The sequence below is a fragment of the Leptonotus elevatus genome, chromosome 5, assembly GCF_054856555.1.
Source record: "Leptonotus elevatus isolate MCC_2025b chromosome 5, RoL_Lele_1.0, whole genome shotgun sequence".
In the NCBI taxonomy this organism is placed as follows: Eukaryota; Metazoa; Chordata; class Actinopteri; order Syngnathiformes; family Syngnathidae; genus Leptonotus; species Leptonotus elevatus.
This window is the reverse complement of record NC_141243.1, coordinates 28,044,391-28,069,772: the sequence shown is the minus strand read 5'-3', so window position 1 is coordinate 28,069,772 and position 25,382 is coordinate 28,044,391. Positions and strand designations below refer to the sequence as shown.

General features: G+C 41.6%; 1 protein-coding gene and 1 pseudogene across 1 annotated transcript in view; one reads left to right on the top strand and one right to left on the bottom strand.

Moving 5' to 3' along the window:
• Window positions 1–25,382, bottom strand: part of LOC147174831 (amyloid-beta A4 precursor protein-binding family A member 1-like) — a 115,017-nt gene that overhangs the window by 62,448 nt on the left and 27,187 nt on the right. Inside the window, exons 2-3 of the mRNA XM_086076151.1 lie at window positions 13,734–13,832; window positions 13,593–13,632 (exon numbers count right to left, since the gene is read on the bottom strand). Of these exons, the coding sequence (XP_085932277.1) occupies window positions 13,593–13,632; window positions 13,734–13,832 (139 nt within the window). The remainder of the gene's footprint in view (window positions 1–13,592; window positions 13,633–13,733; window positions 13,833–25,382) is intronic.
• On the top strand, window positions 5,759–6,590 carry LOC147174832 (uncharacterized; annotated as a pseudogene).

Sequence of the window (25,382 nt, the reverse complement as noted above, 5' to 3'; positions counted from 1 at the left end):
AAATTATACAAACACAATATAATATTTCAGTGTTTGATAACTACCGAGCAGGGAAGCGAGAGCAATGCGCTTATGTTTATGCAGAATGGCACGGCCGCACTTGTCCCGCATGCTCCATTCATACAAACGCACCATTCCTGCCGCTTTTCTTGTTCCGCCTCCCCAAAAACCAGTGCCGACGCAGTGCTCTTGGCATTACAGCATGCAATAATCGGGTGGTGTCTTGTCGGGTTCGGATTTGGAGTGTGACTACACGTCCGGTCCACGACACAACAAATTAATCGGGTCGTGAAAGACAAAAAAGTAGTAGTAGTAGTAGTTTGAGCTTGGCATTACATCAACCGCAAAACAAACTTTTTATCCCAGTCGCTAGTTTTGACAATTTTATTGTTAATATGGTGTTTAAATGGTACATCAGTGCATAATATGTAAATATGGTGGAACTCTGAGTCACGTTAGCATGTAGCGGGTTAGCAACTTGCTCCTCCGTAGCAGGACGCTGCAGCACGCTGACAGTTCAAACTTTTTCCTTTTCTTCAGTGAGTAAGTTGCAAACAGTGAATAGCGAATAAAACATCCTCTTTCCCCTCTTACATTCAAATTGGCCGCGTAGTGTGTGGAGGACTCGACTCTCGACATGTCCCGTCCGCAATGCCACCCTGCACTCTAGGAGACAGACAGTTCCACCAACTTCTCCTAATATGGCTTGCTGCTTCTCCACGGAGAAGGTACAAACAGCATGAAATTTAAGACCTCACCCAGATATTAAAATTCAATACTTTTTCAAGAATTTTCAAGGTGGTATTAATAAATTCAATGCGTGAAAGCAATGTCAGTTTAGTGATGGGATCTTAAACAACAAACGCGCAGTCCCCATGGGGACTTGTTTATGGGGTGCACCTAGGGCTGGGCGATGAATCGATTTTTGGGATTAATTCGAGTGTTTTGTTGTGGACGACCCCATGGGCTTCCGTAGCTTTAGCTCTGCTAGTTGTGTCCTCACAAACTCCATACGGGAGGAACTCACCAACAGCAAACAAACTCCCGCTAAAAACAAACAAAAAACAAACAGTGTACCATGTTACCTTGGAGGAGTCATTAACACAAGGAAGCACGTATGACAAGAAAGGGGCACAATAAGAGCGATCACCAAAGCGGACACGTTGCACCCCGCTAATAAAACTCGATCTCACCACTTGCTGAAAACGGGAGAAGCCAGGTATGTGCAACTCATGCTACCTAGCCGCAAGTTTATTGCTTAAGTTCCCCCACGCCATTTGTTTAGGCAGCGGTTATTTTGCCGTGACTGGCAACTCAAATGCTAGCGATAGTTTTGCTCTAAACGGCTCCAATATTGGTCAATCGCCGAAGCGAGGAATCTTTAGCCTGCTCTAATTGGATATTTTATCCTAATTGCTTATAAACATTTACAAGCTTATGTGAATAGCACAAATGTGCACGTTTATGTCGCTGCGTGGTCACAACATGTACGCTATCATGTCAAGACGGACTCGCCTTGCAAGCACTTATCGGTATGAAAGACAAGCTTACTTGAATAGACATAGTTTACCATATAAACTCAGCACTGATTTACGTAACATAATTGTCATTGATTGTCTGTCTTATTAATAGTATTACAGTTTCAACTGCAGTTGTAATGCAGTAATCATGACAAAACTTATTGTTATTATAAGTACAGTGGTACCTCGGAGTTTGAACATGATTCATTCCTGTGAAGTGTTCAAAGTCCGAATTGTTCAACCTCCGAAACATTTTTTCTCATAGAAAATAAAAACTGAAAATTCCGATTTTAATTTCTATGTATGTCTTTTTGCATGTACACCCAGTACAGTATTTGCACAATAAAAAATACCTCACCTTTTTTGTTGTTGTGGTGTGTTGGCATCAGTGGATGAAAAATGCTACGTTGGGTTAATGGTGTATTTTACATTGGGCATATTGTTAGACTACTATGGGGTCCTTGCGTGCGCTCTTAACGTCAGGCACGTTGTTGAACAGCTAAGGGGGGGTCCTCGTGCCAGTATTTATGGAAGTAGTCAGTCACGGTAGTTACAACGGAGCAATAATCTCCTTCCTACATCCACTGTGGTTCGTAGCACTGTATGTCTTTCTTCAGGCCCATGTTGAAGAAAATTGTCGTAGAAAAATCAAAATGCACTCGCGAATGTACCGAGCGCCTCCGCGAGTGTTCACGATCTGACTGGAAATGAGTAGCGCTTCGTCTCAATGACCGCAACGTGAGCATTCGGCATTGCTCGGCTTCACTCGGCTACCCATTCAAGGTACGTTCAGCTTTGCTTGGGTGTTCAAACTCCGAGACCGAGGTCAAACTCCGAGGCATTTTTTATTTCGATTTTTTGGTTGAAGTCCGATTTGTACATGTTCCGAGACGTTCAAACTCCGAGGTTCCACTGTATTATAATAAAATTGCATGAGAAAAATATAGGGGTAACTGCCTGTATACAGACACAAAAATAAATTTAAAAAAATGTCACTGTACCACCATTTGGACCAGCATCATAATACAATATCATAGTGGAATGTTCTTAAAAATTAGGTAGAGGATTTATTCCTAAAATAAACTAGGATTTATTATTGTAGGCTACTGCAACAAACATTAACACTGTGCTTGAATGTAGAAAAATAAAACTGTTATGTGTAATGATTACATTTGAATGTATTGAAAAAATATTGAATACAAATCATACTCAAATAAATGTTCAAAAAACAACATTGCCTAAACATTAAATAACCTTAAAATAAGGCTGGTATTGGCACAGATACCTGGTACTCGCCCATCAATACTTAGAGTGTTGCATTTTATTAGGCAGATGCATGTCAAAATGGCATTTTAAAAGACTTATACTTGCTAATTTGGTCAGTAACATGTCGGAGCATTACATATGCAAAAATATTGATCGCTGTTTTCCAAAATAAAAGCAGATGTTTGCAAATGTTCAAATTATGAAATTTTGATAATTTTAAATTTAAAAAAAAATTCAAACGATTAATGGAGTATCAAAATAATTATAAATGAATTTGGCAGTTGACTAGTTGTCAAGTAATCAAATAATCGTGGCACCGAATTGAATCGTAATCCTACTGAATCGAACCGAACCGAATCGGTCCATTTTAAAAATCAAACCATCCTTGTATCGGATCGCACAGCATGTGTCGAGATGCGTATTGAATCGTCTTGATTGGAGAGATGTACACCCCTAATATATATATATATATTGTTAACATTGTTAAAACATTTTACTGTTTCAATTTATATTTTAACTGTTTTGAATTTAGTTATAGCTGTGTAGTAATAAGAAAACAATTAATTCAAATTTACTCTATGCATAGTGTATTTTGTTCTCTTCCCTGGGAAAGGAATGTCTAATAAGTTATCTAAAGGAGTATATGTTTAAAAGTGCAAGCAGAGTTTCTGTCCATAAATTATCCGGTCTAAAAGTTCAAGGAACCAATTATTTTCCTAAAGCTGGAGTGAAACTAAGATATGAGCTGAGGAAGTATTATCTGTTGTTCTACTTCACTCAATCCCTCAAGGACAGGAGGGAGGGGGGAGAACATATCGGGTAAACACTGTTTTTGTATAAAGTTGGGGTGGGTCCACTGGAAGGACACACATTTGGAAAGAACACTGATTCAGTGGGTTAATTTGTGTCTTTCAGAAACTTTCTGTAATAAAAACCTTGCAAGGAAGCCTCTTCACATGTCTCAACTTTGAGTTCTATTTTAACACGCAAGAAAACAAAGAACGTTTTCTAACAGATGGTGACCCCGATGACGTACACAGATTGCAGCGTTCCCGGACGGGCGGAATTTCTGGCGCCTAACTAATTAATCACGGTAAGTGGAGACGTTTATCCACGTAGAGAAGTTCTGTCTGTTTGGGACCGCTGCAACCGGTTTTCGTCTTCTAAATTGACTAAATTGTACATGAGATCTGAGTGAACAGGTATTGGTAGTGTTTTAAGTCGTTCGGTTACGGAAACTGAGGGACGCGAAGTCCTTGATTTTGGATTTTACTACGACATTGAACTATACACGTTTGTGGTGACGTAACTCTTTGTTTACGAAAGTATCGTCACGTTGGTTTATGCACAGCTGAAGTAAAGAAGTATTAAGAGAATTTTGAAGGGTACAGGTTGAAGCAGCGGATTTATTTATTTTTGTTGAAAAGACGTAAGAGTCTCGCCGCTGTGAAGGAATCGGTAGATCCGGATATAAATGTTTCATGTTTGTCTGTGGTTATTTTTATTATTTTTATTTTTTATTTTTTGGGGGGCGTAACGAGTAACGTTGTCGAATAATTTTAACCTATTGAACTGTGGTACCACAAGTGAGACGTCACTGAATTGATAAATAGTAATACGACTTGAATATAATAATAATTAATATAAGTAATGGAGGGCGGGTTTGACCGCGACACCGAATGGTTTGACCTACAAGTACTTCCGGTTCATAGTCGGAACTTATTCTTGGATGTACAAGTTAAGAATGCTTCCGAGGTGCCCGCAAAAAAATAGACGTAAAATGAAAGTATTATTGAATGATTGGATGACGGCTTGTTGTGAAAAAGGTTGGTTTCCACCGTTGACATCCGCGGTGTGCTTGGTATCTTTGATGAAAGCGGTGGAATTCGCATGTCTGAAAAAATGACAATCGCTGGACAAAATGGTACGAGAGATATTTGTATTTTCTTCAAATGGTAGAAGGGTTAGACGGAACTGTAAAAAGTGGATCAAATGATGATTAATGCTAGAATGTTGGCTTTGGGTAGTTCAGCTCGGATGGCTATGATAGAAGCTGGTGATGACAAAGAGGCTAATTTGGATGCTAAGCTAACAGCTCCACCGGCATATACTGAGCCGCTCACAGAAAAATGTTCTAACCTATAAACCCGTTTACTGAATCACCATATAAAACTGCTATTCAGATGCTGCAAAATTTGCAGGCGCCTATATTGACTGTAAATGGCGGTAATCTCAATGTGGATTGGAATGGTGAAAATTGTGATACGAATCCTCGACTGCATCGATCTGTTTTGCAGGCCGCGGCTGACGGCTTGGCAGCTGGCGTAACCGCCTCTGTGAAACAATCGGAGGAAAAATTAGACAAAATGTTGGCTATGAAGGATGGCCCGCAGGAAAAATTGACTCAGGCTAGAGCTTTCGGTTTGGAACTGACTAGACACGCTGAAGTGCCCCAGGTAGTTCGCAGCAAATGGCGTACGATTCTTTCTCGCTTTGAAAAAGCTGCAGACGACGTATTGACAGAAGAGAACCGTTTATTGAAGGCTGAACGAGACGAATTGTTTCGGCAACGTGAACGTGAGATGACTAATGAAACTTCTAGTGCATTGGCGAACAGCTATCAAATTGTAGAAATTCAGAGGAAGCTGGCTGATCTAACATGTGCGGTTGGGGCTGTTTCGCGGACGCGCCCTGAATCTGTATTTGATCATACTCGTGACATTAGCATGAACGAACGTCTCTCAGACAGTTCTCCCCAAAAATCTGTGACTCGTTCGAAAACAGGTTTGCAAGCACCTATGTTGGCGAAAGTTTATCCAGCCACCGGGAATTCGGCTACCGTGTATAAGCCTTATTTGCCTTCTGACTTAAGCGTACTTTTCAATAAACTTCCCCCACTGCCGGCGGGGGGTGAAAACTGGCTGAGGTCTCTGCAGAGAGAGGTGACAGGTCAGATTTTAACTGTGGGGGATATGCGTGCGCTCTTAACGCAGGCATGCCCTCTCTCTCAACTGGAATTGTTGATGACAAATTCAGGAATATCATCTTTAATGGATGGTGAGGCACTATCACGTGACAATTATTTGACACTGTTTGAAGTGCTTGGCGGGTTGTTCCCAATCCCGGAAATTGTCATATCTGACTTGATGTTTGCTCCAAAAGCTGATGAGGAGGCTGCGGAGTTTATTAACCGAGCTCTTGTGGAATATTCGTTGAAAACTGGACACTGGCCAACTGACTCTGCACTGTATTCGCAAGTTTTTAGAGCAGCGGTGCTGAAAGGTGTCCCTAAGTCTGTTGTACAGGCCATGGAGGTGAATCCCGATTTGCCCGGATCTGATCACGCCAGATGGTTGTCTCATCTTAATAATCACCTGCGAAGGTATGCCAAAAATATTGAATCAAAAACTGAAAAACATAGGAATACTGAATTACAATTGGCAATTATGCAATTACAAACTTTGAAGAAAAAAAGAGGAGAATTTTGCTCTCCCGGCTCCTACTGTTGACTCATCACCTACTGTTGTTTCTGAGTGTATTATGTATCAGTCGGGACCAGTCATTAACCGTGACCAGTGCTTCAATTGGGGCCGTTCTGGCCACTGGGCCAGTACCTGCCGACAGCATCCACGTGCCGGGAGGGGCAGGTGGAGCAGACGTCAACAAAGAGGACGCGGCTACTACCAGCCAAGGGGACGTGAGTCACAGAACCCTCCTCCCCGCCCGGCTTCATCCCAGCAGCAATATCCGCCTGTGCCAAATCAGCAGTTCCTGCTGCCACCTAGTGGACAGTTTCTGCAATGACGGGACCCTGAATTCACATGCCAAGGATTGCAGGAGCCTATGATTGAATTGACGGTAAGCGGAACTACTTTATCATTTATGGTAGATACTGGAGCTCGTCACTCTACCATTATGACATTACCACCTGGAAGTATGCTCACCGCTGATGGCATTTTGTTGGTTGGATTCAAGGGAGAACAAACTATTCTGCACATGACATCTCCGTTACAAACGCAGTGCTTCACGCAGATTTTTTTACATTCATTTGTGTATGCCCCGAACAGTCCAGTGAATCTTTTGGGAAGGGATCTTCTCATAAGAACTGCTCCATTGATCCAATGTAGGCCGGACGGGCTCACGCTTCAGTTCTCAGATGGACATACTTATTACTGCGCGGGTGACTCCGCCTCCAATGTCTCCACCCAGTTTCCAGTGGTAACTCAACACACCATGACATGCACCACTGCTGACATCTACTGGGCAAAGATTGACACTGATTCCTCCGGCTGGAGAGATGCTGAAACTTTTTGGACACTTTGGTCATCTTGGGTGAGTAATCTACGATCATATGATATGGTATCTGACTGTATGCATTGCACTCTCTTTTATGACAGGTGTGGTGATGAGATATACAGTGAAGCATTCCGTACAGTTGTTGACAACGCCTGGGAGTTACTTGTAGGTGATCTGTTTGCAGGAAAACCCGGTGTGGCGTTCTCTGTTAATCTGACTGAAGAACAATCTCGGTGGTATGAGATGGCGGAACCACCTGGTGAATCTGTGCTGGCATGTCATCCTCATATTTCACTGATGGTGTCATCCCAGCACACGGCGAAAGATTTGGGTCCATTTGTCCTGGCCTGCACAAGAGCAACTGATTGGCAACACTTTATACATACAGATTTACTATATTCCAAATCTCTTGATGCCTATTGGATTAAATCTGATTTGTTTGTTTCCATGTCTGTTTTAGAACATCAGCTTTTGGACCGACATCATGGACGGGAAACATCTGACAGCGAGCTTGCTGGTGACATGTTACAATCCTTGCCTGCTGCACTCGTCTACTGACCCGACTGATGTGGGCCTGTGTAAAGTTGCTCCAGTAACTTTTGAATTAAAACCTGACTCCGTTTGGGTACCACAGTACCCAATGAAGGAGGATGGATGACTTGGCATCTCAGTAACAATTGATGGTTTGCTTAAAGCGGGGGTTCTTTGCAAAATTGATAGGTCTAGCTACAATACTCCTATTCTCCCAGTAGTAAAGAAAAATACTGGTGAATTTCGTATGGTGCATGATCTCAAAGCTATTAATGCTAAAGTTTTGACACCCACACTACCGGTGCCAAATCCTCATTCTGCTCTGTAACAGATCACTCCATTACACACGCATTTTACCTGCATTGATCTTGCAAATTCATTTTTTTGCATCCCTCTTGACCTGTCTATGCAGAAGTATTTTGCATTTACGTGGAATAATGAGTGTTACTACACCCGGCTTCCTCAGGGTTTTGTGTTGTCTCCTGGAGTTTTCAATGCTTCCCTTCGACAGCTGCTGTCTGTCACCTCTCCAACTTCCTCCTGATGTTCTTTTGGTGCAGTATGTGGACGATCTACTCCTAGCTGCACCATCCGAGGAGTCCTGCCTTCAAGCTACACAGCTCCTTTTGATCCACCTGGCTTCGGTGGGCTTGAAGTGCTTCAAAGGCAAACTCCAAATTGCCCGACCTCAGGTTTCATTCTTGGGTCGACTTATATCGAGGCATGGAACAGGTATTTCTCCGTAACACAAAGATGACATTTAGCACCATCCCAAACCGACAAATGTCAAACAAATATTGGCTTTTCTGGGTCTGTGCAACTATTCCAGACATCGTGTTCCGGATTTCGCGGAACTGACTCATTCTCTCAGACAATTAGTGAATGAAATAGGAATGAGAAACCTGTCACATGTTCTTAATTGGACTCCAGCTGCTGAGAACTATTTTGTTCTGCTGTCATCAGCTGCGGCTCTTGTCGTCCCTGATTACACTAAAATGTTATTCCTGGATGTTTCTGAAAAGTCCATCAGTGTGTCGGCTGTTCTATTTCAAAAGGGGGAAAATGGTAATAGACATGTTTGCCTTTATGCATCAACACCTCTTGAAAAATATGAACAACGTCATCATCTTTGTGCAGCTTTTGCTTCAGCATTAGCAGGCCTGATTCAGAAAACATCTCATATTGTGTTACATCACCCGCTGACAGTACGTACATCACATAGTACAGTGCAGTACGTAACCAGCCAAGCATTTACTATGACAGGGGGACGACAGAGAAAGATTGAATCAGTCCTGACACAACCTCACATTTTGTTTGTACATGAGGGAATTAACATGGCAGAAGGCATGTTGGAGGGACAATCCCACTGCTGCACTCAGCAAATTTTGGAAGAGCACTCACTGAGAAATTACCTTTACGACATCCCACTGGACGACCCAGACTTGATGTTATTTACGGACGGCTGTTGTTTTAAGGGCAATGATGGACTCCAATCAGGTTTTGCTGTAACACAGATGATTGGAACAACTTTTGACCTGATAGTGGCAGAGGCACTCACAGGACCACAGTCAGCTCAAAGAGCAGAAATAGTGGCTGTGACAACTGCATTAAAAATAGCAAAAGATAAGACTGTGAACATTTACACTGACTCTGCGTATGCGCATGTGGTTGTGCATACAGCCATAAAAGAATGGCAAAGAAATGACTTCATGACTGCTTCAGGGACACCTATCAAACACCATCAAGACATCTTTGATTTGAAAGACGCCTTACTACTGCCTAAAGCAGTAGCTGTGATAAAATGTAAAGGACATTCAAAAAATAATGATTTTGTGTCAGTAGGAAATTATTCGGCAGACAAGGCGGCAAAACAAGCGGCGGGTTACAGCCCAACACTACAATTGATGGTGAGCGAAGGTGAATTAGGAGAAGGACAAGAAATAACCACAGAAACAATTAAGCTGTGGCAGGAGAAGGCCAGTCCGGAAGAACAAAGTGTGTGGCTGTCAAAAGGCGGACAAAAAGATGGAGCAGGTATATGGCAAAAACAAGGTAAATATATCCCATCGCAGAAACAATTAAAAAACCTGATTTCTGAAGCCCATGGATTATGCCATGTTGGCGTAGAGAAAGTATTGAAACGACTACGCAACTGGTGGCATCCTTACATGAGACAAATCGTTAAAATAATAATAATAAATAAATACTGTAATAAATTTAACAGTATGCCTACATCTAAACCTCCTCCGGGCACTCACGATGTAGAAGTGACTGCTCCGGGACAAGTAATTTCAATGGATTTTACCGACATGATAAAACCAGTGGAAGGATACCGATATTTGTTGGTAATAGTGGACTCCTTTTCCGGATGGCCTGAGGCATATCAATGCAAATCTGAAACAGCAGAGGTCGTGGTAAAACATTTGATTAATCCTTACATACCATCACATGGGTTTCCCAGAAAAATTAGATCAAACAATGGAACCCATTTCAAAAATAAACATCTACAAGAAGTAGAAAAAGCATTGGGGCTAAGACATACATTTGGGTCAGTTTATCATCCCCAATCCTAAGGACGGATTGAGCGAATGAATAGAAATATTAAAGAAAAATTAGCTAAAGCACTGGCCTCGTCAAATTTGAATTGGCTACAAGCTCTTCCTATTGCATTAATGAATGTGCGAATGTCACTAAACTCAGCCAAAGGCTGGACTCCGTTTGAAGGTCACAAAAACAGACCATTTCCGGCTCCTACGGCACCGCTGGGAGAGTCGCACATTGCAGGACCTCCAGTGCTTTTATAACCACCCAGAACGGACGATACTGGCCACCGGGAACTAGCGAGGAGGCTATTTTCTTTAGCAAAAGGATAACACCGCGTAAAATGGGAGGTCGACTCGAATTGACCTTTGCTCTTCCTGATGGAAATATACGGCCGCCTAATGCAACTCTATATAACACCTCCTGTTTTGGGCTATTGTTATGGGCATGGTTCTCCGGAGCTGATCCCTATTTTCCCATTTTAGTTTGTGTAAATAAGACTATGAGTAAGTTAGAACAACCAAAAATGACTAAATACACGATGGAGACCGGGGTAGAGGCTGTTAGCATACCGATTGATAGTTGAGTGGTTCCGTGTTACGACAGGATTGTCCGGCAGCAGTCACAATTGGCTACTGCTGGCGAACGAAGCGGCTCGTGCCTCTGCAAAAAACTGTGTGGTATGCGTAGGACCACGACCTCTATTGCGAGTAATCCCTGCTAAAATAGAGGATCACTGTGTAATGGAACTTATGAATAAAACTGTCCCCAATGTCAAATGCTCTCAATGGGATAAGGTGTATCCCCTCGTAAATTGGCAGACAACTAAACCAATATTTTCAAACAAAGTTGCGGATGGTAATTTTTCATGTATTAAAATGACAGGTACTGGAGAACAATTGGGAGAACTAAATCACATCACTCACTGCATTTCGGCAATAGATGTGGGACAAAAGTTCCAACCTCAATCTCGAGCTTATATTTGGTGGTGGTGTGGTGACAATTGGATATTTGATAAGTTGCCTTTGAATATAAGAGGATATTGTGCTTTCATCACCCTCCTTCTGCCAGTACAAATCTACCCCACCTCTGTTGATAACCTTCTACAAATGATTGATAATTGGGAACCAAAATCTCCTCCTTCTTTTCAGAGAACCAAATGTTCTTCTTGGCAAGAGCAGAATGTCCCCACCTACATTGATGCAATTGGAGTACCAAGAGGTGTGCCAGATGAGTACAAATTAGCTGATCATGTACTCTCAGGATTCGAATCTCTAATTTGCTGGTGGTGCACCATTAACAACAACGTAGATATAATTAATTATGTACATTATAATGTCCAAAGGCTAGGAAATTGGACTCAATCTGGTTTTGAGGCTGTACACAGCCAGTTAGCTGCCACATCTCTGATGACATTCCAAAATCGAATTGCACTAGATATGTTGCTGGCAGAAAGGGCGGAGTTTGCTCAATGTTTGGAGATCAGTGTTGCACTTTTATTCCTAACAATACTGCACCAGATGGAAGTTTAACCATTGCAATTGAAGGACTGCGGACACTCAATAAGAAAATGAAAGAGCATTCCGGTGTGGATATTTCTGTATGGGATAATTGGATGGATGTATTTGGGCGCTATAAAACTTTAGTTTCCTCAATTTTGATATCTGTTGCTGTTTTCGCTGCTTTGTTAACCACGTGCGGGTGTTGCTGTATTCCATGTATTTGTTCTCTTTGCCAAAGAATTATTACCACGTCTATTGAAAAACAGGACGTACAAAATAAGTCTTCTTATATGATGGTTGCTTCTGCTAACACTTCCCCATTCATGCCCACTGTTGCATCCAATGTGGGGGACAAGGATCCTGCTGGTATCTTCCTCTAAAAAATGTTTAAATGTTTATTATGGGCTCTTTCGAGCCCAATTGAAGGAATGTTAACATTGTTAACATTTTTTTACTGTTTTGAATTTAGTTATAGCTGTGTAGTAATAAGAAAACAGTTAATTCAAATTTACTCTATGCATAGTGTCTTTTGTTCTCTTCCCTGGGAAAGGAATGTCTAATAAGTTATCTAAAGGAGTATATGTTTAAAAGTGCAAGCAGAGTTTCTGTCCATAAATTATCCGGTCTAAAAGTTCAAGGAACCAATTATTTTCCTAAAGCTGGAGTGAAACTAAGATATGAGCTGAGGAAGTATAATCTGTTGTTCTACTTCACTCAATCCCTCAAGGACAGGAGGGAGGGGGGAGAACATATCCGGTAAACACTGTTTTTGTATAAAGTTGGGGTGGGTCCACTGGAAGGACACACATTGGGAGAGAACACTGATTCAGTGGGTTCATTTGTGTCTTTCAGAAACTTTCTGTAATAAAAACCTTGCAAGGAAGCCTCTTCACAGATCTCAACTTTGAGTTTTATTTTAACACACAAGAAAACAAAGAACGTTTTCTAACAATATATATATATATATATAAAACCATCCATCCATTTTCCTAACCGCTTGTCCTCACAAGGCTCGCGGAGGGGGCGCTGGAGCCTATCCCACGGTGTGTGTGTGTGTGTGTGCGTGCGTGCGTGTGTGTGAGGGTGTGGGTGGGGGTGTGGGTGTGTGTGGTCGGTCTGTGGTCTGTTCGGGAAATTCCTGAAATTCTCATCTGTCCACTCCTAGTCAGATGGATATACGGTAGCTATAGCTTGAATTTAGATACTGTTTTGCATAACACAATGGGTGATCTTGTCCACAATTGAAAATAGCTAACATTTGAATAGAACTGTTCAGATCCTACTCATAAAGAGTAAACTAGAGTATGTCTTTCCAACATTTTAAGTGGTAAACTGGCTACAGTAGGTTAAAGTTGACTGTGAAGGGCAACAAAGTAAGTTTTTATCTGTAACAGATTCTTATTACTGTACTTTGTTAGCACACAAGCCAAGGAATAACCAATTTGACATTTTCATACATTACATCTCAGATAATATTTGTCACTTTTGTGACCATTTGCTTTTTTTTTTTTTACCCAACTTGACCAAAATAAGCATTTTAGCAAGCTACCAATTAGACTAGAAGGCATTATGGTTACCAGTTAATACTATTAATAATCCCATTAAATTAGGTTTATTAGGCTTTGGTATGCTATTCAGTCATATCATGTTATCATTGAGAATGTGTTACACTGTCCACCTATTGTGACAGCTGCGGCTATATAAATAAGATGACTTTACTGACATTTCAATTTGACAAGGTCAACTTAAATGACAGCAATTGGCTATTCAACATTCATCAATTTAGTTATAGTGTAACTCGTCAGTGAGATAAAGGCTGAGCTGTTGGCAACTTTGTTAGTTAATAATAAATAGTCATATGGTATGGATGAGGTAAATCCTATTGTACTCATTTCCATTCATGCTGCATCCAAATATATTAGATGACAATACTCACCATCAACATATGTTGGAAAGGATGCAAGACTTCTCCTGGACTATTATTATGAATAAGAGAGAACATTTAGTACATAATAGTATATTCAAGATATGGCATGGTACAGAGAATCACCTGCAGAAAATACCATGCTGAGCATACCTCTTTGCTGGAGGGTGATGATTCAAAGCTGCCATCTTGTGGAAGAAGTCTACTCTCTGATTCAGCACCAGTAAGAGAGGAAGAGCCAGAATCAGGGCACTTGCAAAGGAAGAACAGAAAGAAAGTAGTGATAAGTCAATGCATTTCAATGTTGAAATCTGTATGAAGAAGCTGGGGGAAAAAAACATGCATCCAAAATTTGAAATTTGTCATAATCATTTGATCTTTTCCACTCTAAAACTGACAACATAAGTGTCAGGTCTCCAACCTTCCACCCTATTCATATCTTGTGTGTGTGTGGGGGGGGGGGGGGGTGCGTGTGTGTGTGTGTGGGGGTGTGGGGGTGTGTGTGTGTGTGTGTGTGTGCGTGCGTGCGTGCGTGCGTGCGTGCGTGCGTGCGTGCATGCGTGTGCGGGGGTGCGTGTGTGTGTGTGTGGAGAAAGTGCTTCTGTGCTTGAAAGCTTAAAAGAATCTCGTACACAGAAACGTTTCAAGCATGCGTGTGTCCAAAAGAAGACACTGAGGACATTTAACGGCTGTAATGTATATGCCAAGTCTGGAGTGGCGCTGTAGCACAGCCACATGGAGTTAACGGAAAGCGTAGAAGAATAATCAGAATTAGTGATGCACCGAATATTTGGCCACCAAAAATTTCAAGGTTCAAGCCGAAAGAGTATGGCCGAAAGAGGATGTTGTGGTGACGCAAGCCCAAAAAAAACCCCGCTGCAAGCAAGTGTCTGTTTGAACTAAACACCAAACACGGGAGTGAGTGTCCGCCTTGCTGCTCGCTGGCGTTTGTGAGTACCGGCAGCTTCATTGTGCACACCGGAGGAGGAGAACTATGTCAAAAAAGAGAGCGCTGCGAGTACTGTACTACAGGTGAGCCACTCTTTGTCCTGCAGCGCATTCCTTTTTTTCTTTGATGAAAGCCCCTCGAGCGCTTCCACTTTTTCACTTGCATTCTAGTGGCCGTGCTGAATATGTTAGCTAATGTTGGCACTATTGCTATTAACAGTTTTAAACAAGTAAACACTTACCACTATCTCCGGGTGACTACAGTACACGACGCCGTGTGTGACTTTACAGTCTGTTCCCAAAGCCTATTGGCTGGTGCGAAGAAATGTATTTATTTTTAAATGTTGGTGAATATGTGAATGTGCCGATTTTAAGTGCGCCGCACCGTGTCCTGCTCCAAATAGCCTACAAATGCGTCATCCGCACCACATCGCACACCTCCGTGCCCGCCAGTGCGTACTATTGTACACTGACTATAAAGTCCAATTGCACCGCCAGAAAATCCTCAGTTGCTCACCTTGCATTTGGTGTTTAATGTACCATTCGCCAACATGTCTCTGATGTCTGTGGTGTGGACGCATTTAAATTTATATTGTGGTTTGGCAAACACACATGCTTTGTTAAAATGTCCATGCTAAAATTGGCCTAAATATTTTATAATAATAATATAATTTTAATTCATTACAATGAATTAAAAAATGGCATAATTTTTTTGCGGTTTTCGGCCAAACATTTCTCATTTCCGGTTTAGGCCAACAAATTTAATTTCGGTGTATCCCTTATATATATATATATATATATATATATATATATATATATATATATATATATACAGTGCTGCTAAAACGTTTGTGAACGTCTTGATTTTGTTGCTCAAACTGAACTTTTACATTTTATATGAAATAACAGGTGTAGGTTTAGCATTGCAATGCATTGTTCTTTTTAAAAAAACAATTGTGTAGTCAAAACTTAATTAAAAAGAGTTTTTGGTCAATTCATGTAGGTACAAAAGTAAGTGAACCCTGAGCTGCATTGCTTAAAAAAAGCAGTCAAGTAGGATCAGGTAGGACAAGTTGGTAGCTAAACTAACCACAGAAATGAACCAACGAAATGAGAGAGGTTTAGTGAAGAAATTGTGCATCACAGACTGAAACAGAGACAAAACCACATCACTTTAGTCTTACCCAGGTGAACCCATACAGGTCAGTCATGCTGAGAGGAAGAGAAATCTCAGGGGACCTCAGGAAGTGGGTAGTAACAGCACATCTGTCTGGGGAAAGCTATAAAGTAATCTAAAAAAAATTGAACTTCATTCCAATGTGAAGCGGATCATCTGCAACTAGAGAGCACTGAAAATTACTACAATCCAGCCTAGAAGTGGATGACTCTCTAAAATATCAGCAAGACCCACAAGACGAATGATAATTCAGGTGAAAGCCAACCTGTGCATCACATCGAGGGATTTGCAGACCTCTTTTGCTGCATCTGGGACACATGTGCATGCTTCAACAATCAGAAGAAAAGTCAATCAACAAGGCTTTCATGGAAGGCTTGCTTGGTAGAAGCCTCTGCTCACAAAAAAAGATCAAAGCTGCCCATCTCAACTTTGCCAGAGAGTACCTGGACAAACCTGAAGCTTTTTGGAAGTCCCTTTTGTGGACAGATAAGTCCAAAACTGTTTGGTCAACACTGCATACCAGCAAAATAACCTTCTCCCTCCAGTGAAGCAGGGTGGTGAGAATGTTAAGTTCTGGGCTGGCTTTTCATCCTCAGGACCTGGACAACTCCACATAGTCCAGGGAATCATGATTTCAGAGGAATATTGTGAAATCCTGAATCATAACCTGAAGCCGTCCTTTGTGAAGTTACAGCCTGGTAGAATATAGATCATGCAACATGACAATAATCCAAAGCATTCCAGCAATACAACCAAGGAATGTCTGAAGAACAACCGGAGGTGGGCGTTGAAACTCTTTCTGACAGGGGATTCTGCCAGACGTTCCCAGCAGACCCTCACAATACGTTTGGGCCTGCCTGGTCGGACCAGCATCTTACCCCGCCATCGGAGCCAACACACACCACATTTTCAGAAGGAAAAATGTTTGTGGTTTGTGAAGAAAAATTGGATCCAAGCGTGTTTGGGTTACAACTGGTTGTATTAAAACAAGCTTGTAATAGATCGCGGGACATATAATTTCGAGACGCCATTGAAGTTCATGCATGCAGCCATTTTTGCCTTTAGGGGCAGTGGCGTGATATCAAGTCGTTGATAGACAAAACCGGCTCTTATTGGCTACCTCTAGCAGTACCTGCTAGAGACGACATGGCCCAATGTAAGGCATGTGCTTGTCTGAATAACAAACGGAAAAACAGAGATAAGCACTACTTTTGTGTGCCTAAACCTGTTAATCTTCAACGAAAATTGATAGCGTAACAGTGGCTTCATAACTTGGGTACAGGACACTCTGTGAGGAGAGCTTACAAGCAGCGCTAATGGGATACCCTAAAAAGAAGTTAAATTGGAGGCAGTCCCAACAATATTTAGCGACCGGTCCCAAAAGCAAGGGAGTGACTGTGGACATCGGTTGGAGTCACGAAATAAAAAAAAAGGTATGAAAATAATGCTACCATAAAGTCAGTGGTTATTTTTCTTAGACTGGTAACACTCCAGCTAGCGTTATTTTGCTGGTTGTGAATCGGCTATTTTATCATGTTTGCTTTTATATTAATGACATTAATTATTTTACAACATTGCCGAGGCTCAGATTTGCCATTGATGAGAGTATAATTAAGTAGCTCGTCTTTCTTAGCGACAAAGTTGTTGTGACTCTGCGATGCTAACCACTGAAATAAATGTTTGCGATGCCCGTTTGTCTCTACGAGACGACGAACACGTCGCAACATGCAGCGACCGTACACATTTGTTTGAGGCACCCCAAGCCAAGAGTCCCAGTGCACCAGATGAAGTCGCTATGGCTACCTGTCCTGTATACCAAGAAAATGTAAGTTGTACTGTACATTCTTCTGTGATCTTGGTTGGCTTTCATAAATTGACACGTAGTGATGGACAAAATGAGAATCCTGAACCAGAACTAATTTCATTTTTTTTTTTTTTACTTCATTTCATTTTTTTTAATTGAATTATGTATTCCCTTCTTTAAAAAAAGAGATGATAATAATAATATCTCCCCTGAATTAACAAGTACTCCAGTTTATAATAAACATAATAAACATGCTCAAGTCAATCATATTTTACTTCTGGAAAGAAAAAAAACCCCGACTTCTGTAAATAATACATTGCCCTGTATCATATTTATTTTGACTTTTATTGATGAAAGATAAGAGTGAGTGCTTGTTTCACACTTCAATATAGGTTGTTTTTTTCTTTTGTCCACAAGATGTCCCATATGTTGCTTTCATTGAAGCAACAAAAGCATAGACTCCTTTTCGATACACTTTGAAAGAAAGTCTCAAAGGTTCATGAAGCTTCACCCGGCCAAATCTCTCTCTCTCTCTCTCTCTCTCTCTCTCTCTCTCTCTCTCTCTCTCTCTCTCTCTCTCTCTCTCTCTCTGCATTCAGTTAAATTCCCGAGATGTAAAAAAAGAAAGAAAAAGACAATGTTTTTTCACAGGACAGTGACGATATACAGAATGTTGTGGATTGGCAGGTTAAGGCATACAAAAGTAGTTCTTATATCCTTGTTTTTTGGCTTGTTATTCAGACATTAATATGCTTTACATTTCACTTCACCACTGTCTTTTTTTGGTTTACCAGTAGTAGTTTTTTATGTTAATTTTCAACGAACATTTTTTAAACCATACCTACTAGCAAACCTACTTTAAATTATAAATTGAAATATACCACTCGGTTCAATTATTTGTGCTGTTACACACAGCACAAAGCACAACAATCTTTTTCTTTTTTTTTTCTTTTTAGAGCTCAGTATTGTTCATTCGGTAATTTTACCGATTTGACATGTCATCATCATTGCTCTTTTTTTTTTTGTATGTGGGTGAGTGTATGTATGTGTATGTGCGTGTGTGAGTGTGTGTGTATTCATTAGTTCACCAAAAACCTATTAAAAAATCCCATACCGTTCACCTAAACCGAACACTTCCAGCCAGAGTCGTGAGGCCGTCAGGAGACCCGAGGAAGGACCAAAGAAAAGAAAGGAAAGTGAAATCCAGCACCGACCAGACACCACCCACCACCCCCCGGGCCACCAACCCCAGAAACATCTAAATTCCAACAAATCAGGGAGACCTCAAGAGACCAAAGGAGAAACTGAGGAAAGGAAGGAAGGACAGACGAAGTGAGATCCACAGACACCAGCCTCCACCGATTCAATGACCTGAGGAAGAAGCAGATTGTGTCTGAGTTTCGATAGATGCTGGTGTGGTGGATCTGGCATGCATGAAAATCTCCACCAAAGAGGGGAGCCATCGACCCCTGCCAGGACAGAGCAAGCGCAACACCTCAGGGCCCCCCAGGCCGCGGCAGCGCCAAAGGATGACCCCCGGGCCCCACAGGGGCCACCGGCCGGAGAGCAAACCCAGGAGCAGGAGCGCCCCCCACCCCAACACGGCCCGCGCCCCCAACCCAACGCAGCAGGACGGGGCACTGCAGGCCCGCCAGGCACCCCACCGGTCCACAGCCCCCGCTCCTCCCGCCCCCCATCTACCCTCGCCATCCACCCCAACCCAGCCCCAGCCGCCCCCAGGCCCCCCAATCCCACAGCCCCCCCCCCCCACCCCCACCAACCGGCAGATCCTGGGGATCCCCTGCACCCAGGCACCGGCGCCGAAGAGGGGCCGGACAGCGGAGCGGAGAGGGTGCCCACCCCACCCCCCGCCGCGTGGAGGGACGGAACACCGGGGGCAGAAGGGGAATCTTTTTTTTAATAGCAGTTTTATTTATTTTTATTTTATTTGACCAGGTAAAAATGTTTGATAACTAATTCTCATTTACAAACATGACCAGTTTATTCTTTATCTGCTACAGGTGTGTCATGTGGCAGTGCAAACTGACCCAGTGCAAGTGTTTCCTGTGACGGATGAAATTCTTGTTGTCTATCCAACTGCATGTGTGCATATGTCCCTGCCTGGTAATGATATTGCTTTAGAACATGACCACACATATTGCTCCAAGAACTCAGCTCGGCTCAACAAAAAGCCATCAGCTATGTCAGCCATAATTCTTCTTGAAATTGAACCAGTCACAAGCTGTTCCTCTGCAGAGGCATCAGATTTCCCTTCTTTGTCAACACATAAATGATCTCATGCCAATGTGCTCATCAACCCCTAAGAAATATCAGGAATGCTCAACAACCAAGGTCAACAGTGTCAAGAAGCCAGAAAGTATGGACACTTCAAATGACAGCTTGGGTGTGACAGTTGTAGCACCGGTCCCAGAATCTTCTTGAGCACCATCTGAACCTGAAAACCAAGACTCTGATACCCTTGGTACGGAGTCAGATTCAGAACCCGGTTCTTCTGACAGAGACATTCATTGTAAAAAGTATGTTGCTTTTGAACATTGCTTGGAGGAGTTAGTACATCTTACCGCCTGTGCTGCATGCAAGAGCCCCGTTAGCAACTTTCGGAAGTTGTGTTTGGCAGTAATGTTGTCTATCATATTGATTATCTCTGTGATCATGCTGAGAAGACTTGGTCAGCCGAGCCTTCTGTTGGTGAGGGTAGATCAAAGGTGACATCTGGAAACATTCTTATATGCGCTGCCACTCTCTTTTCCTGAATGACTTATTCACGCTTAGAGAACTTCTAAAAAATTCAGAACTTGGCAATGATATGTGAAAGCACCTTCTACGAGGTACAACAACTGATATTACCTGTTGTCAACAAGAAATTGATGGATCATAAGGTGTCACTTCAAAATGAGCTGAAACAAATTGATTAACCCCTCACTCTATGTGGAGATGGCAGATGCGACAGCCCTAGTTTCAGTGCAAAATACTGCACATATTCTTTCATAAACCAGACGGACAACAAAATTATTGACTTTGAGCTTGTTCAAGTGACACAAAGTTGTACATCACAAGCTATGGAAAAACTAGGATTTTGTAAAACATTAGAACGAGTGTTAATGGATCAAATGAAAGTGTCCACAGTTGTTACAGACAGGCATGTCGGACTTCGATCTGTGGTGAAAAACGTTTATCAGTCCCAAAGAATAAATCAGCAATTTTATGTGTTATCATATTGCTAATAGCTTCAGAAAGAAACTGATGGATACATCAAAGAAGAAGCGACATGCTGATCTGGCGCCGTGGGTGCGAAGTATTGAAAACCACGTGTGGTTAACAGTAGGAACTGTGACGGCAATCCTGACATATTGGTGGAACTTTTCACAAGCATTTGCTTTCATATTGCAGGCAAGCATAGGTGGTCTGGCTACAAACATATCAGTGCTTGCCTACACGAGCCATACACGCCAGCCCAGCAAAAGAAGAAAAAGTGGCTCAAGGCTGCAACGTTGCAGGCTGTCAAGGAAATGGTGTTTGATCCGAGACTGCTACTAAATATTAGACTAATCAGTTAATTTTGCTACACAGGGAATTTGGAAGCCTACCACTCAGCCCTGCTGGTGTACTGCCCCTAGAGACAAGAGTTTGACTATACCTGCATGTTGGCAAGGACACAGCTAGCTGTTTTACAAGCACAATGCAAATGTTGGCAGACAGCAAGCCAAAGTTAATAAGTCCCACAGGAACTCCATGAGCGAGGGTGAATTGCGCTTCAAGCATGGCGTGTGAGGCCCGTTTACTAGGCCGCCTTAAACTCTCACGTCCTTGAAATGGTAACAACTGTCATGAAAACGAAATCAGAGGGCAAGCAACTTCCACAGGTAGAAAGGCCATCAGCCAAAAATATATATAAAAGGTCCTAGCCCCTCCAAAAGAAGACCTTATTAAAAAACATGTGGATAGGTTTTATATAAGAATATAATTAATGACTGGGTGGTTTCATTTCATATATGACAAGAACGTGTTTTTATACAGGATAGAAAGTAATAGTTGCAAAATGTTTGCTCAGAATTGATGCATTATAACTTGATAAAGCTGTTGTCACAAATTAGATGGTAAATGTTTTGGTATAAATAAACCAGAATCATCAATGTCAAAAGTGAGTGGTCTGTAATTGTTATCTATTAAGTGCATATTAGACTTAATGTATGACAACGTAGCATGTAACTTGCGCTTGTTAAAATAAAATAAAAAATACAAAGGGGCTGGGGGGTGGGGGGGTCATTTTCTTTTACCGTACATTAATAATATTGACAACAACAATGACCAGATGACCAGATTTATTGTCCCACTGGGGTCAATATTGAAACGTGGCAATCAATACACAATTTTAAATTGGCAAATCAAGCAAACATGTTATGACATGTTACATCCAAGATTTCCCACATCCAGATCTCTACATGATATTCTTTAAATCCTACGCATCGGGGTCTGGAAATCGTTGGTGGATGAGTTCTACACAGCATAAAGGTAAGGGTCTTCTCACGTGTCTCCTAAGGGTCTGTCCTCGATGCAAATACAGGGTGTATGTCCGATAAGCCATTAGTCGACATTGTCTGAAACAGCCAAACAGAAAAATTTAATTTATACAAATAGGAAATTATTATTCTTTTTGTTTTTGTTTTCCAATATTACAAAATAGTTTGGTTGAATACATCCATATCACGTATGGGCATATTCACGTATGTAAAACCAATGCATCAAACTCAAAAGCTGTTAGAATTATAATATAAAAAACAAACAAACATTTAAACCAGATCAATATTCAAGTGGACAAAAAGTGCATTTTACACAAGCTAGAAGATAGACCAATATTGTAAACAAGGCAGATGTTATTGTCTGTGGACATGTTACAAACGCCTGCTTGGTTTCTCAACATGGTTAAATTAAACTGCCAAGGGACAGTCTAAAACATGTAATTAAAAAAAGCTTAACATACCGCTTAATTTCAGATAATTAGGACCAATTGCTATAAAAATTAACATGCACATTATGTCCACGTCAACATCTGAAAATATCAAAAAATCGCCTCTGTATTTCTGATTTTGTAGGCATAATTTCCCTCCCCTTAGATGAGAAATACGTGGCTTTGAAAACTACGACCAATCGCCAACAAAATCCACGTGCACATCTCTAATTATGCCCACACCAATCGCTGTAAATATCAAAATAATCGCACCAATATCTGAGGTTTTACGAACGAATATACTGTCTTTATTTCCGTGCACGTTCTAGCTAGCTTGCAGCTTAATGAGGGCTACACTTAATGTTCGTAAATCCAAAATATGTACCCGATCATTTTAATATGTTCAGTGATTGATGCGGGCATAATTAGAGATGGGCATGTGGATTTTGGTGGCGATAGGTCAACGTTTTCTAACATGAAGCCGCGTTGAGCCTCTTTACACAAATGTGTGTTTAGACTGTCCTAATGAGCCAGTTTCCAAAGTCCTAGGGCCATTAAGGAATGCATACTCAAATTGATAAGGGTGTTAAAGTGGGAAAATGCCAAAATTCAACAAGAAAGGAGGCCGACTGCACTGCCGAAATGTCAACTTACCGGTTTGACAGCTGGTCGGGGGCTGGGTCACGCAAGTACTTCCTGATCATGCCGCTTACGTACATGAGTTCAAGGGATGGTACGTGGCAGACATATTATGGTAGGTCAACCTTTAAAGTTAAATATTTTAGTCTGTTCTTCCATTTTATCCACTGCAAGTTTGTGTTCATGGCAACAAAAGCACTCGATACCAGTCTTCTGCTTGATGCAATGCCCGCATCTGCACCACGCCCCAGCCGCCATCTTGGCCCGGCTTTCTCTCCAATTCACCACAGCATTTTCTTCGTCAGATTCTAAACAATTTGAGTCAGGCTTGCAATTTTCATGACTGGACTCTGAATCTGAGGACCTTTCTGGCTTATATAAATATCCCCGTTGGCCCATTTTTTCTTGACTTTCTTCAGGATGCTCCAATTTTATCAATGACAGCATATATCTCTATGGGAGCTTGTGAGTGCACCTACGACATGACGTCACGTCCGCTCCCAATATGGCGCTGTACATTAAAATCAAAGGGACGATTTCAGGCGTGCTGTTTTGGCAAATACAAAAATAGACACAAAGATAGGAAGACTGGACATTTATTACACAACACAATATTGTGTCACTAACACCATCAGTACCTCGAAATGAACAGCCAAAGGTACACTTTAAGGAAGGGAATGTGCCTTAAATTGCACGTTGAGGTCTTTTCATCCATTAAAAAGTAAAACATTCAACTCAAAATGTCAAACTTAGCTGTTTAGATTATAGGAACACAACTTCAAGCCATTAATACCTTGTTATTTTACACCTGAACCATGTCAAAATAAGAATGTCTGCCTCATATTGCACTTAAAAGTTGTATTCCTAAATCCTAAACGGCTATATTTTACATTTTGAATAGATTTTTTTTAATTTAATGGAAAAAGCGCTTTACAAAATAAATGAAGACAAAGTACTATTACCTTTTTTTTTTTGCGAAAAATGATCTGATCCATGACTTAAATCTGTGATCCGATCCGAACCGTGACTTTTGTGATCCGTTGTGTGTGTGTGTGTGTATGTATGTATATATATATATATATATATATATATATATATATATATATATATATATATATATGTTAGGGATGTCCCCACACTTTTTTGGACTCGAGTCCGAGTCACCTCATTTGGAGATCGGCCGATTCCGAGTCCTGATCCGATACCTCTTATTAAGGGGGGAAAAAATAGTAACATTTTTTTTTACATTTATTATGGGCCTGCTAAGCGGAGCAAGCAGCAGCGAAGCTGCTGCTTGCGGAGCAAGCAGGCACATATTACTATCCACCCTAGAAAAGGGTTTATTATGGGCCTGCTAAGCGGAGCAAGCAGCAGCGAAGCTGCTGCTTGCGGAGCAAGCAGGCACATATTACTATCCTAGAAAAGGGGTTTATTATGGGCCTGCTAAGCGGAGCAAGCAGCAGCGAAGCTGCTGCTTGCGGAGCAACCAGGCACATATTACTATCCTAGAAAAGGGGTTTATTTTTTTTCTTCTTATTATGGGCCTGCTAAGCGGAGCAAGCAGCAGCGAAGCTGCTGCTTGCGGAGCAAGCAGGCACATATTACTATCCACCCTAGAAAAGGGTTTATTATTATGGGCCTGCTAAGCGGAGCAAGCAGCAGCGAAGCTGCTGCTTGCGGAGCAAGCAGGCACATATTACTATCCTAGAAAAAGGGTTTATTATGGGCCTGCTGCGAAGCAGAAGGCACATATTACTATCCTAGAAAAAGGGAAAAAGGGTTTATTATTTTCCGCAAAAATGCGGCCCGTACCGTAGATCGCACCGGCACAAATGAGGTATCAAACGATGCGGCTCGATCTGACTCGCTGCGCTATTATTTTTATAAGAATTCCCAGTTACCATGGCGACGCTATTCCCAAAAAACTCCCAAAAAAAAGTCCCATAGGAATGAATGGGAAACCGAAAGAGATCAACTCCAATCAAGCACCTTTTTCAAAGACACGCTGCGCGCGCATACGTTGCCCGACCGATATGAATTTTAGCTCATTTTGTTGGAATTTTTGTCATCTTTAGCTCAGTGTCAAAAAAAATTTTAAGGAATGAAAGCTCTCCCCCCTGTGCGGGTTCAAAGACAGTGAGTGAAATATCCTTTATCCCATGTGTGTGTATTGCATGGGCTTGAGCGGACCAATTAAGAATCAGAGTGTAGACAGAGAAAAAATAGATTTCAAGTTTCACTTCAACTCGTCACCATGGCCACAAT